We start from the raw sequence: 15872 nt of genomic DNA on the forward strand, positions 1-15872 counted from the left end.
CTCTGCCTATAGTAAAGCATAAGCCACTTGAGGTCAGGAGCGATCTCATTTTTGCCTTTTGTAGACCCAAGCACAGTGCCAAAAACACAGTCTCTTAATATAAGTGCTTGTTAGATCAAACTAAACCTCTCCATGCCATTCAAGGACTATGACAGTACTGCTTCAGTAACCACTGAGATCACACAGTGTCTCATGTAGCATAAACATTGTGAATGGTGTTGGCCAAATGTTTTCAGGGGATGAAAATCCAGTTTCCATTAGGAGATCTAAAGGCCTCTCTGAGATAGGAGCCACTGAGACCCTTCCTCTTTTAAATGAGCATGTGGCTCATTAACTACTGTGGATATATTACAGATGCTAAGAAAGTACATGTTATCGGGAGGAATAGTGTTTTAAGTCATGGAATACAATGAATGATCTTTTCCTTCTACCTGTGTGACCTTGGAAAGTCATGGGTCTCAGTTTCCTAATCTGTAAAATGGGGGAGGGGGGTGTTTACCATACCAGAATTTCATGAGCTTATGCGCTTAATGAGAATTTCTCATTTATGCCTTAAAGGCTTTTCTTTAAGTGGCACAATCCCCTGGAACTGGATGAATCTGGTGCCCTTCCAAGGCTTTAAAAGATTTAACTTCTTACAATACACTACAGAGGCTTATCAGCATCCAATCCCTGGATGTCTTCATGGTCCAGTCACCTGGCCTCTTGTACTTGAGCAGATATAATTTGATTGTAAGACTTTTCTGTGTGCCTTAACCATCTTTTCTTTCATATAATTTAGGGCATATGTCCTCCAGATCAAGTCAAACCTATAGAGTTAATTTAGAATTGGCATTGGTTTTCTGTGTTCTTTTTTAAAAATTCTGTTCTTGTACACTCTAAACCTTCTTGCCAGTTTAATCATTACAGATGCCTTTATTATAATCCACACAAAATTCTCTTATTTGATTGATCTACTAAATTCTTCAGTGAAAATCATGAAAAGCCAAATTACAGACCCAGCTTTTCTTTTATAGAATAACATAAGACCCGGGGCAGCTATCTGGCACAGTGGATAGAGCACCGGCCCTGGATTCAGGAGGACCTGAGTTCAAATCTGGCCTCAAACACATCACACTTACTAGCTGTGTGACCTTGGGCAAGTCACTTAACCCCATTGTCCAGCCCCCAAAAAAACAAAAATGAAAATCCAGAATAGCATAAGACCCAAGCCCACCAAGTTGGGATGGATCTAGGACAACTACTTCATCACTTCCCACATTTACCTTCCTAGCCTCTTGGTGCATTCTGAATTCATAGGGCTCTATTTTTATGGGCAGTGCTGTTTAAATATTAAAATTCACAATCTCTGGATTGTTACATTTCCTAATAAAGCCCATAAAATAGTTATTAAACAAAAAAAGGAACAAAATTAGTGAAAAATCAGCAACATTTTTGTAAGACTCAGTCTAAACCATCTTTGTGGTTTTTTTTTCTTACTTGGGCTAGAAACTACCTATATTTTAAAGCAGGTATGATTGCTTAAAAAGGAAAACATTACTAGACAACGATAGGATACAACATAATAAAAGAAGCTATGATTGCTGCCAGTGAATGACTTGAAAGAATTTGCTCTCAATTTACAACTCAGGATTATGTATTCTGGATTCTTTATCCATTCTCTGTCATTTATTTCGGTTTGAGGGTTAGGTCACCTGTAGACATAATTGCAATGACTCCACAGTTTTAGTGGATTCAGCCACTAATTGGCACATCCCCAGATTACATATAAGTAATGCAAGTAAAATCATTGGATGATCATAGGTTTAGAACCTAAAAGGAACATATAAGTCATCTTGCCCAGGGTCACACAGCTAGTGAGTATCATATGTCTAAATCCGCGTTTGAACTCAGGTCCTCCTGACTCCAGGGCCAGTGCTCAATCTACTATGCTACCTAGCTGCCTCTTATCTACAATATTCTAAGAAACCATTTTTGCTCCAATCAACAAATTTGGGCAATAAGTGGTTTGCCCAAAGTTATACAGGTTACTACAAATACTGATGATATAGGTAAAAACAAAATAGTCAGCGTCTTCTAAATATGTCCCTTCATATTTTATGTCACAGTTTCGCAATCTGTGAGGTGTTTGTATCTGTAAATGTTAAATAGGTTATACATTTTTTACAAAAAAAAATAATAAATTCCATTGAAATTGGCAGGGAAATTTGTGGGCTATAGTTCTCACCTAGCTGAGCCAAAGGCTGCACTGATAGACCCATTTTGTGGATAAATCAAAGGTGACTATGTAATTTAGAGTAAGAATTGATTATCTAGAATTAAGCTTTTAGTTTCTTGAAAGAGAAAAAATAAAAATAAGATAGCAGGTCATGTGATTTTGTTTTTTAGTGTTGCCAGGTCACAGGAAAAACAGCATAAAGTTTGTTACGAGAAAGAAAGATGATCAGAAAAAGGCGGCAGGTCCAATACAGCAAGAGCAAGAAATAACCATTGGGCAATGTGGGCAATTCATTGGTGTCTCCATGATGTCAGAGGATCTGGAGGAAGACCCCTGGTATCTCAGAGAGACCCTCTGCAAAAGATTTTTTTCTCCCAAAGGAAATCTAACAGTTATACAGATGATGTCAGTGGGATTTACTGACTTAGATCAGTGAAATATTAAAGTTTAGTGTTACTAGGTATTCTCATTTGTTTTGTAACCAACTCAGAAATGTTTTCAAAATAAGATTTCTCTTAGTTTTTGTTGGGAGGTGGTCCGTACATTGTACATGGAAATTTTAGAAAACTCAGTTTTTTCAGACTAGATCCCAAACAAGTATAGGATCTCTACATTTTTTTGCCAGTGACATGCTGCTAAAATGAACTGCTTGCTCTTTGTTACTTGATCGGTACAAATGTGAGACAGGATGTTTTAGTTGGCTCTCACAGTGTAATTATCCAGAGGTAGTCAGTATAAAAAATTGCTACGACTAGCAAGAATTTTACTGAAACACAAATATAATACGGACCCCAGAAATAACTTCATGTATAAGTTATTCAGCGCTTCAGATTGCTGATTTTTTTTTCATGGCTGGAGGCTAAAATGCAGATGTTAGTTCTGGTTTCTCTTTAAATATAAATTTTAAATGGAATTAGAATTGGCCAACATTTTAGTGCTGCCACATTTCTTGTGGAGTAAGAGTCTAGTGCTTTCTAAGTTGTTTAAAAAAAAAAAAGCAAGTTGCTCAGGCCTAGAGAGGAAATAAAATTAAAAAGATAGAATGACACTGCCTCCAATGGTTAGAGAAAGACAGATATATAAAGATGTGTGTGTCTGTGTAGGCACACACACACAGAGTTTTCCATTGGGAAGCCTAGTTTGATCTGACTTTGGATAACGAAAGATCATCATTTGCTCTTGACGGATGATTGAAATGACAGCCTTGTTCACTGAAGAATTTTCTTGGGTTGCCTAACCAGTCAGCAGTGCAGAGAAACCACTGCCCATGAACAGTGAATGGGCTGGCAAAATTAGAGTTTTATGGCTTGCACTTTCTACTTCGGTGTCCAAAGCTTTTCATATGCCAATTTCATCAACAAAGTAAAGTCTCTGTGGATTTTGGGGGGGCGGTCCCCTCACCCTAGACACACACACACACACACACACACACACACACACACACACACACGGGTGTGTAGTAGGCTTATGATTATAGAGCCATCTGCAGGAGGATTATCAGGTTGCAAGCCTGTTGATGATTCTCCTGCTGTATGTTATTTCAAATGGTAGATGAGAAGTGACAAAATGCAGTTCATGTGGGGAAAGAAATTGAGAGATGCAGGAATTAGGCAGCAGGGGGACCTCTTATCCCCCCTTTCATTTTTCAAAGAAAACTGCTTTGTCATGGTGAGTTTATGATGAAAGGAAAGGTACAATTTGCTTCAGGTTTTGCATATTTTCAGTAATTATAGCTATGCCTCTCTTGAATGGATGTCTAATGATCCCCTCTTAGAAGCTTTCTATGGTATGTCAGTTCTGTTCATGTTGATGTCAGATGGGCACTATTTATTTACTTCAGAAAGCAGTTTGCTTTCTCTGCTGGAAGGTATGGTTGTTTTATGGGCATATCCTTATTACAGCCATATGGTTGTCAAAGGAGAATTAAATAAATGTTCTTTTGCCATATAAATGTAGTTTTGTGTAGATTGCTTCCACTTGCTATGCCCAGATAGGTGTTTCTTTAAAGTTAACCATTAAATAGGCTATGAACTAAACTCTTGTCTCCAAATTTCTGAACCTCCGAGTTATGTTTGAAAGCTTTCTAAAGCAGAAGATATTTTCCTATAACATTTCATAAACCAGAGGTGGAACTGGTGATCTGGGTCATGAATATTTTTAGCAAATGATTTTATTTCTATTTATGCCTTGCTGTCTTTCCTTCTTGTTTTGTTCTTTAATCTTCTCTCTCCCATCTTATCTCTTAGTCAGTGGTTGATGTGAGACTTTCAATAATTAACACAACTGGCAATTCTTCCTTTCTTTTCTCTAGAAATATAATTCATATACATGTGTGTATACACACGTTTTAGTAACTAGAAAAGGACTCCAACAAAAATCAATGTATGTGTGTATATCATATATATACATTATATATAAAAACACATTAGTTATATATAATGTATAATAATAGTTATATATATATATGTGTGTGTGTATGTTTTAGGAACTAGAAAGGTACCCCAACAAAAATCAGTGTGTACGCACGTGTGTGTATGTGTATAGAACACATCATCAGTTATATATATACATATGTGTATACACACATGCACATATACACATACAGCTAACACATCAATGTTTCTGCTAAATAGAAATCTAATCATTCATTTCTTGACTTTGGGACCTTACCTTAGTGCAAATTGCTAAAATTAAGCCCTTCGTGATTAGTTAGCAGCTTCTTTGCAAGTATACTGACATCCACAAGATCATAGTGACTTAATTCTGAACTTTTACAACTGAAATACTGTTTTGTTCATGAAAAAAATTAATTTTTCACCTAAGAATTGAGGGATACCCATCTCAACTTTTGTTAAGATCCACTCTCAATTTTAAATGGTCTAAATGGCATTTTAATAAACAGATTTGGTTTTGGCATATTTTTTCATTACCATTTAATTCAGTGGATCTGTGATGTCACCATGTTGGTATTCCCTCCAACATTGCTGAGGGCAATCCATCTGCAGTTTCTGCCTCTCTTCAACTCTTATCCATGCCCTTCTTTAAATCCTTTAAAACATATGGTGGTACACCCAGTGAGCTAGGGAACTTTGTCTAGATCTTTTGACGTTATATATACCCGGGTTCCAGTGCAGCCTATGGAATTCCCATGACTTATCCCTCGTTCTCCCTTTGTGACCATCCCACATCCTATTCTGTTCATACATTTGTCTGACAATATTCTTCATTTCTTAGCCATTGCAGTTTTTTGTTTTTTTTTTTTGGTAACATGACTCAGCCTAATTGTACCCACCATATTCTCTTCATTGCCCTTTGGGTAACCTGCAAAATCAGTTACCTTTTCCAGGTTATAAAAGCAAACCATTCAAAAATGTAAGCAGTAAACATAGTCTTTATAACTTTGATGTGGCTAACTGTTGCCGGTTTAATCTGGATTAAAGTATTTAAAGACATTACCAGTAGTGATGTGAAACTTAAAATTTATGTGAAACCACTAACTAGCAATTAACTAAAATTGTAAAGTCTGAGAGATTGTGATATATTTAAATATTTCAAGACTCTGTAATTCAATCTATGTGAATACTCTCTCCACTGATAAAGATCTCAGCCTCCTCTCTACAACTTAGTAGATAGTCTTTGAGAGGATGGTATAGCTGAGACCCTGCAGTCAGGTAATTGGCATCTCAGAACTTAACCTGTATATATCTCTATTATCTGAGGACCAGCTTAGTTATCATTAGTCACATACTCAAAGACTTTCCAGCTTTTTGTGGAACTTGCCAGAGCTTGAAATTCACCTAGTAGATGGTTATCAAAACCTAAGAATCGCCTCTGAGCCATGATGTGGTATTGAGGCAGTTAAGTAGCACAGTGGATAGAGTACTAGACCTGCAATCAAGAAGATGAGTTCAAATCCAGCCTCAGATACTTATTAGCTATGTGACCTTGGGCAAGTCACTTAACCTCTGTTTGCCCCAATTTCCTCAGCTGTAATAATGGTATCTACCTCCCAAAGTGGTAAGAGGATTAAAGGAAATATTTGTAAAGTACTTAACATACTGGCTACAACATTAGAAATATAAAATTAGAAATTAATATTAATTCTTATCACTGAAGATATGTCCTGATAACAACAGCAGCTACTATTTTCCTGGTTTATCTATATGAACATTGGCTTTTGAGCAGTTAGCTAAATTCAAAAATCAACTTGGAATTGTTTTCATTAGGAATATTAGGAGTGAGTTACAGTTTCTCATGTAAGTAGGAAAGCCTTTTCCAACTTGATCTGTTAGGTTAGAAATTCATAGCTTTTTAAACATCGAGAAGCCCTGTCGTTTATTGTTTGTTTTCAGAGAGTTAAAGAATATAGCAAATTCAAACGCTAACCATTCCCATTCCCCCCCTCCCTGTAGCATATGGCTTATGTTATGTTTTTAATTTTTCTAATTCAAATTACTTTAAATTAACTTTGATTTTTTTTAAAACTACCAAGTAATTAGTAAAAGCCAATGTCATGGGAAAACTTTGGACTAGATGCCAGAACAGTTTTAATCCTGGCTCTGATTCCATTTCACCGTCCTGAAACTCAGTTTCCCCATCTGTAAAAAGAGGATAACAGCATATGTACTACTTACCTCAGGGTTATTCTACAAAAGTGCTTTGTAAAGTATAAAATAATACATAAATGTGAGTTATTACATCTGATGACAATTAGCTTTCTTTTTGTTTACTGGATTCTTCTCAAATCCTGGGTTAAAGTAAATTCATTGTAGTCCTCTTTAATTTGGGGGGTGGGGTGGGGAAGTGGGTCCAGCCCTATGATTTTATTTGTGCAGTGGCATCCCTAATATGGAAGTACCCTCCATTCATTAATAAAAAATAAAAGTTAGTACTTCTGTAGCACTTCAAATATTATAAAGTGCTTAATGTACAGCTATAATAACAATTTTTTTAGTACCTTTAGGTTTGCCACAAGTAACATATTATCTCATTTGATTTCCACAACAACTTGTAAAGTACTATTGTACTATTAATTTTGCAGATGAGGAAATTGAAGCTAATTTGCCCAGGGTCACAATAGCTGGTAAGCATCTGAGGTTGAACTCAGTTCTTCTTTCTCCAAGTGCAACACTGTCTACTGTGTCACCTAACTGCATTCAAGCAGATGAGCAACTCTTTTGCAACAAACTCTTAGAAAGTTGCTGAGATTTTGGGACTTGTCGATTATAGAGCTAGTATGTATCAGAAGTAAGATTTGGACACAGTGTCTTCCTGACTCCAAGGTCAGTTCTCTGTCCCCTTGCCAGAAGTGTCAAACTTGCTGCCCAAGTACAGCCTTAACCAGATTGAAATGTAATTGGAAAATATTTAATAAAAATTTCAAAAATACACTACGATGTAGATAATGTTAATTTGTAGTTTTCAAAGACAATGTGCAGCCCCCTAGGGATCTGTTTTTACTTGAATTTGACAGCACTGCCCTATGATGAAGAGAATGATAAAAGAATATTTTAATCAATAAATCTAATTTCTGTGACTAAATATGATCTTCATGTCCCTTATACTGATTTAGCTGTAAGGGAAGAGAAGAAAAATCAGGGTTAAAAGGTAACTAGAAATGATATTGGATATGTGAAAAGCCAAGTAGTTATCATCTTCTAGCATTCACTTTAATTCTTATAAAGTTAGAAAAGAGGACTAACTCTCGACTCATGATATGTTGTCATATGGGTATTTCCATGGAACATAACTTTTATAAAGTAATAGACCAGGGCCAGCTAGGTGGTGCAGTGGGTAGAGAACTGGCCCTGGAGTCAGCGGGACCTGAGTTCAAATTCAGCTTCAGACACTTACTAGTTGTGTGACCCTGAGAAAGTCACTTAATCTTGATTGCCTCAAAAAAATAAAATAAAATATAGACCCCTCCCAATTTTTTTAAATTATGTGACAACAAATAGCACATACTGCATCATTTGAAAATGGATGAAAGTGGCCAGACCAATCATTACTTCAGAAAACAAATAATGAAGCATGGCTCCTGCTCCTTAGCCAAAGTATGGAATATATAGGAAAGATATGGAATGAAATATGTATTTTCAGATATTGATTTGCTTTCTTTGATTCTGTTTATTACAAGGGCAGATTTCTGTTGATTAAAGATGAGTGAGTGGGTAGCGATAGAGATGCCAAAAAAGAAAAAAAATATATCATTAAGACATTTTTTAAAAAAATTCCCAAGAAAACAAAAAAGTTCAGAAAGGGACACAAACAAGGACAGTTTAGTTTCTGCCTTTTTATATTTCACATAAACATCTTAAAAAACAAGCATTACATTAACAGAAAGTAATGGTTTCATATACAACTTTTTTGTTCTTTCTTTGTTGAAATGTTTGGTCCGATGCTCAAGTTCTTAATTAAAAAACAAACAAACATTTTTTTAAAACAATGAAAAAAGAGTAGTGATAATAGGAAAACCTGCATTCAGGTGCCATCACTAGCGCTTACTGTCTGTACCCATTAACAAGTTACTTAACATTTTAGTGTCCCAGGCAATTTTGTAACATTAGGATGAAGAACAGGTGTCAGTTTGCTTCAAGTAGAGGCAATTTCTTCACAGGGAACTTCCTATAAGGAATAAATCTCCCTTTATTTTACCTTCCCTCTCCAAAAAGCAGAAGGGGGTAAAAAAGGGAGGATTTTTTTTACCACCCTACCAGTCTCCTTCTCTCTCTTACAACAATCCAACGGTGTTTTCAGGTAGAGGACAAAGCTCAAAATCAAGTGATTTCATTTTTCCCTGACATTTTCTTTTAATTTTTCCATTTTACTAGTAAGTAAAATAGTAGCCATTTTCTCCCATGAGGTTGTTCTGATTGCAACTAAATATAAAGGATTTTGAGATCGCTGATGTACTTGGGCAATATGTTATTAGGTCAGAGTTTCACTTTGCATCAGATCTCATAATCTGTTAATATACTTAGAGAAACACATAGGTGATTGTTTTTGACAATGTAGGATCGTGAGTGGAAACAATGCAGAGGACAAAGTGCATGTCAGTTCAATGCTCCTGTGCTGACGGCACGTCTGTCTGAAATCAAGTTTAAAAAATTGGCCCTGTCTCCAGCTGACTTGTTTTGTCAGACTGAGTCACTGGATTAACCCTTGGCATGTCAGAAGGGAAAGAAAAAAAGGAAGGGAAAAAAAACCCAAAACAGAAGTGGGTGGGGGAGGGGAGTTGGAATTAAACAACTGCATTGGCTGGAAGAACACTTGGTCTGTATAGATGATCTATTTTCCCGTAATATGATTCCCTGAAGGAAGGAGAAATTGTAGTGCAGCTGTTGTTAGGATTAAATTAGCATTTTTCCAAAAAAAAAAAAAAAAACCCACGTATAAGAAAGAACCAAAAGACTTTTGCTTTAGAATTGTACAACCTAATTTGTAATTGTGATAAAGCACATAACTGATTGCCTCAGCCAGTTTTAACTTCTGTTGAGTAAAGACAGACTTCAAAAGGTCAGATGACAGTCTGGATTGGCAAGTGGAAAAACCATGCGCCCAAGAACATAGTATGTTATGAGAATGGGATACCCCTATGTCTCCTGAAGATATCCTCTTTACTGAGAATGTATTTATTATTGTTGGATCCTAATTTTAACATAGTCATCATCTTTTTTATAATTTATATTTAACTTAAGTCAATAATGAACCCAATTGGTTATCTTCTTTCCAGAGCAGGAGTTTCTGAATATGTCTACTTGCTTTGCTATGTTAGAGTAACATATTTGTCCTTCATTAAACTTTTCCAACAACTTGCCTTCCCTAGCAAATTTCACTTGGATGTGTATTAGAAAGATAATGTGCATTTCTCTTTAATAGCTGCAATTTGTAAACTGGCATTGAACAGAAAAAGAAGGGTTTTTAAGCTAGCCACATTTAGGAAGTACTACTAAGTAGATAATCAATTCTCAATCTTCCCCCCCAAAAAAGTTTTATTGCCCTGTATCTGCATGTAATTGTTTTACAGCAAAGAATTCATAAGGAAATACTTAATTTATAATTGTGTTTTAATAAACAAGCACTCCTAGCTGTGTAATTAGAAAATCACCTTTGAAAATAGATACACCATTGCTGTCCTTATAAGATGTTTGGTGCTGAGTTCAGGCAAGAGAAATGAGTCAAGCCATTTCAGTTTTTAACATACACAACCGCCTTTCCCTCCTTCCTTTCCCCCCCCCCCCCCCCCCCCCACACACACACACACACACACACACACACACACACACACACACACACACACACACGGGTGTGTGTGTAGTAGTCCCTATGTGGTTTAATTATTCCTGAGGAAAGAGAACATTATTAAAACTGCCTGTATTTTGAGGCTTCTTCTCTCTCCTACCTTTATATCCCTCCCAGCCCAGTTTTCTCCAGAAAGAAAAATATTTTAAAGTTTGGAATGATTAATTATAAGAAATTTTCATTTTTTTAAAATAGCTTACTAATGGTACAGGAAACAGCCTGTCAATGCTGAAAGAATATGTTTATAAAAGACTAAATTTTATTTTGCTCGTTTTAGGCATGGTATTGTTGATTGTAAATCAAAGCTTCTTACACGGCCCCTTCAAGGATTGAAATGGGTCTTTGTGATCTCTCTGGAGGGAGGAAGTTGCAAACCACTCTGCCGCCTGGCATTTTAATAGTCTGATGTACAGTGATGTTCTTTTGCAGCTGCTACTTTGGCTTTTATATGGGGGGGGGGTGTTGTTCAGATAACATCAGCTTTTAAAATTCTACATGGCTAGTTGGCCTTACTTGTCTGATTAGATTTTAATGCAATAATTTGATCAGCATTTCTGATCAAAGTATTCACTGTTCCTTACAGAGTGTTTTGTTTAGGGAGTTTGCTTAAGTATCTTGTGCTTACAGAGTTTGAAGATCAACAAAGATGCTTTGAAAAAGGTATCGCCATTTTTTGTAGTTTGTCAGAAAACAGCTTTCTTGCATCTTATTTTCTTCCCATTAGTAAGATGAACTCTTCTTTGTTTTAGTCATATGTAATCTTTATAAAGTATACTGGAACAACAACAACAACAATAATAATAGCTAGCATTTATATAATGCTAAAGATTTGCAAAGCACTTTACCAATATTACCTCATTTGATCCTTACAACCCTGGGAGGTAGGTGCTGTCTCCATTTTACAAATGAGAAAAGGGGGAGGGGGGAGGAAATAGGCATTAATATAGTACCCACTCTGTGCCAGTGTAGTGTGCTTGGTGCTTTTCGGATATTATCTCATTTGATTCTCACAACATCCCTGCAAGTAGGTACTATTATTATTCCCATTTTATAGTTGAGGAAACTGAGGCAAGTTGCAGTTAAGTAACTTGCCCAGCCAGTATTACATGATTGTTAAGTGTTTGAGGATGATTTTGAACTCAGGTCTTCTGGACTCCAGGTGTGAACTCTTCTGTCCCTGTGCTACCTAGTTGCCTAGGTGTGGCAGTTAACAGGCAGGAAATAATGAGCTCACAAAATCCATATTGGACTATTTAAGAACAAATTGAATACTTCCAAAAACAGGTAATTAGATGTGTTACAGATAGAGATATATTTATAAAACACATATTTGGCAGTAGCTAATTATGAAAAGTCTTTCATTTATTGCAATAAGATTTATTTCCATGATGATTTTTTTCTTTTCCTCTTCCTTTCCAGGAAAGTTTAACTTCCTTTGGAGAGAAATAGGGAGATAGATAAATAGACAGACAGACAGACAGACATAAGCACATAAACATTCCTAGAGAAAGACAACAAACTATGGTAAAGATAAGTCTTTTTTAAACTCCATATCGTATACAAATAAATCTGTACCTGTTTTATGTGTATATCCACTAAATGTAAGGATTGTTATACCATATATAAGAAAAAATAAAACCTTGTTCATTATTTTTGACTAATAACATTATTAGATATTATAAAATGGACCAAAATCTGTAATGCCCTCTCACTGTGCTTGCAACAAATTCTGACACTTTGTAATCTTATAAACATTTTATTTATTTATAACATTTCCATCTTGATCACTAGCATAATCTATTAATAAAGCTACATTCATTCATATTGGAACTAAGAGTTTTCATGAACAATTCTTATTAAATTCTTCCATCATGATTTTTACAGCTCAAAACCAGTTCGTGGCATGTTAAGGATACTTAAGCAGGACAGGATAGAACTTCATCCAGGAAGTGATTATGTAGAAGGCTTAACTGTCGAGGTCCTTCTTGTTATACATGATTCAGTGTTTCCAATTCCTGATTGCTTGATCATGTGTTTATCAAAGTTGGAAGCAACTTTAGACCACGCCAGATGGTGGTGTCGCTGGAGGTGCATCAAGCTATGTTTCCACTGCCACAAGTGCTCTAATTTAATTAAAACAAAAAGCAGATTAACTCGCCGAGGAGCCATCCATTTGTTTTCCTTTGTTGTCTGTTTGTTTGGACAAAGTTAATAATTCCTTAGGGTATTAATTGCTATACTCCTCTATCTATTTTCTGTAGTTGGCTTAAGTAAGTAACTGGTATTTTTCTTAGGCATAAAGGTTTGACTTTTTGGCATCCTCTACAGAAGCAGGGATTTGATAGAATTTGAAAGGGGTTACAGTATAACCCTCCCCCTGTGCTATGTGATTTGGTTCAGTCCTACTTTGCATAAGTTCCTTTTGAGTAGATCCATGTGTGGATGCATAGTACTGAAGACTTACTCTGTTTGACCGGGTGGATGTATGTCTTGGAGAGAAGCAGGGTATTTTAACTGCAGACAGTAACGTTTGTAGAATCAACATGTATTGTGCATATCCTGTGCCTGGAATGGGCAGCAATTCTTTGATGTATTACTACAATGGGAAAACGGTGAGAGTCTTTTTCTTTGTCCATGGAGTTTCCAACCGGCTGACTTAGTTGAAAATACAGTAGATTAAGTCACTTACCAAAATCTATGTGCTTAATTTTGTGTTTTCTTTAACAATCGCTTTTTGAACGAATATACTTAGATTGCTTTTAGTTATTTATATTTTGAATACTTTGTTAAAAGGATGCCTTGCTCAGAGTAGCTTAATAAATATTTGTGGATTTGGTTTAATTTTTAAAATCACATAAACCATAAACTTGAATTAATGTGTTATATAACATTTTAAGAGTACCTTTTTTTTAGCCTGTTCTGTTTGTTACCTGTAAGTTTGAAAGTACATTTATCTTGTTCTGGATTTTTAAATATTATACGTTTAGGATTGTTGGTTGCTTTTTGCAGTGGAAAGAAAAAGATGAAAGTCATTGTGGATATTTATAAAAATAACAAGTATGAATCTCTGGGAATGATTAGGGAAGCAGTCAGCCGGTGAGGGTCGTATTTCCTGTTTGGAGTTTGAGGTTCAGAGCCTGACTTTACTGTGATACCATCTGCTTCCAATCAAATCAGCATTTTGACCCTGCACAGATTCATAAAGTAAATCACAGTTTGGGGAAATGAGAGGGGTTGTATTTCTTAAAGACACACCTTTAGATTGAATTATTTAAATCCATTTTTCTTTTTCAGTATAGTTAAACAAGAATGGTTTCATCGATGCTCTTAGTATTACATGGCATTTGCAATGATACCAAAACCATGGAAAGTTTTGTTGATTATAAAAAAGCGTAGTGAGCATTTGGTAGTTCGGGAGTTTTTAAAAGGAAAATGACGAATATATTGTAAAAATTATTATAGAGTGAAGAGTAAAAGGAGTCTTGGACAGAATGATAGATGTTTAATATTTTTTTCATTACTTGTCATTAAAATGTGTCTTGTTGAAGTGAGCTTTTTGCATTCTAATGTATCTGGAAGTTATCAAGAAATTGTAAATTATAATATTCTGAATAACTGTTCAGGTTGTGTGGGTAGTGGGTCTTTAAAACATAAGTCAGTTATGATGAGATAGGTTTGCCACTTTTCTTTCCCTTAAAAATTTCTCAAGTAGCATATAGCTGGGAGGAGGGGGAGTAAAGAGCACTAGTCAGTGATCTCTTTCATTGGCATCGTGTTAAGGCCTCCTTGAATTCTGCTTGTATTTGTTTGCAAACTTTTTGCTGAGCTTTATTGACAGATAGTAATTAAACTGAATATCCTCAGATTCTTAAAAAAATGTGTATATTCAAGCTTCCCAGATAAGCCAAGTAAGGGTAGGGAAGGGGAGAGGGAGGGCAATATAAGTGAAATGACTTGATCTATTTCATTTCCTTGCCAGCTGTCTTTCAAATGTGAAATGATTTCTCTTTTATGTCTGATCCTAAGTGAAAACAGTCTGTTTGAAGATTTTTATGTGAATATGTAAAAAAAATTAGACTTAAGTAAAATTAACTGTATAATACCCCTAAAGCAATGAGAATATGACTTGCATTGAGTTTTGATTTTATTCTTTCTAGAGCACAGCTCACCCTATTACAACATTTCTCTTTGTTCTACAGCCGGGGGGAAAAAAAGCTTTGATCTTATTAAGTATTTCCAGGCTTAGAGTAGATGGCATGGCTGGTATCATAGAAGAGTATGGTCTGAAAATTGATAGCATGTGCCTGTTACAGGTCAGAGGTGACTTTTATGTTCTTGAAGAATGAATAAATAGATGATAAATTATGCTAGTCATCTAAATCTTGACCTTATTTTCATTTTTGTTTTTTAAAATGAACCTCTGTCCTGGCGTTGCTTGTTACTTACTAACTTGTTCTCTCCCTCCCACCTCCTACCCCCCAAAAAAAGATTAAGGAAAGTGAGTCATACTTAATCAAGTTATTTTAATTTCATATAAGCATGTCACTGTATGTAAAAATAGAGTGAATCTGTCCACTGTAGTTTTAAAATAAAAAACTGTACTTTTTATATCAATAATTTTAATCTGTTAAATTCTCTCTCCAGTGGATCGTTTCATGTAATGAGCCAATCAAATCCATATGCCAAAATTAAAATGTCTCATTATTTTATTTCATTTTGTACTTATAAGGTCATCATCACACAAGAGTATGTTTTAAGCATTTAAGTTTTATTTTTGACTCCCTGTTACAAAGCATACATATCTGAGAGAAAGAAGGGAGGAGCACCTATGTTTTCAAACTGCCTTGCTCTTAAAGTATAACTATAGAAAATATGCTAGACCCATATACTTAAATTTGTTTTTAGGCTTTTAAAAAAAATGTACTGAATAGATCACAGGCAAATAAAGATTGATCCAAAAAGGTCTTCCTTCCCAAGGCTTATTAGGTAAGATTGTGTGGTAGCTAATGTAATTCTTCATAGGTAACATGGTTCAATAATATGTCTGCATAAAAGAAAAACAAAAGTTAAAAAATTAACCTGATTCATCTTGATGTTCGAAGGGATCCGTGTTCTGCATCATGATGTGTAATTCATTATGTATAAAGTAAACTGGTCTTTTGTATAATTTCTTCATCAAGCCATAAAATACTGTGTGTCTGAAAAATATAGAAGCTGAAATATTTGTGTACCTAAAATACACATTTCCTTAGATTTAAAAGGGTAAGCAACATGTCACTGATAACGGATAGTTTGAAAGAAGCCTACTTTCCAAAGAACCATATGCGTGTTTGTTTTTCTCTTATTAATGTCA

The 15872-nt window shown here is 35.4% G+C and overlaps 1 protein-coding gene across 5 annotated transcripts in view; it reads left to right on the top strand.

Annotated features, from left to right (window-relative positions):
• TCF12 (transcription factor 12) overlaps positions 1 to 15872 on the top strand; it is a 408834-nt gene that overhangs the window by 337802 nt on the left and 55160 nt on the right. Inside the window, exon 1 of one of the 5 annotated variants that reach the window (XM_027840785.1) lies at positions 12969 to 13131. The exons of the other annotated variants lie outside the window; for them this stretch is intronic. Coding sequence (XP_027696586.1) covers positions 13063 to 13131 — 69 coding nt within the window. The 5' untranslated portion in view covers positions 12969 to 13062. Of the gene's footprint in view, positions 1 to 12968; positions 13132 to 15872 lie in introns of those variants that run through there. 5 annotated transcript variants of the gene reach the window in all.

Source organism: Vombatus ursinus, unplaced genomic scaffold, assembly GCF_900497805.2.
Source record: "Vombatus ursinus unplaced genomic scaffold, bare-nosed wombat genome assembly UNPS02014848.1, whole genome shotgun sequence".
Lineage (NCBI taxonomy): Eukaryota > Metazoa > Chordata > Mammalia > Diprotodontia > Vombatidae > Vombatus > Vombatus ursinus.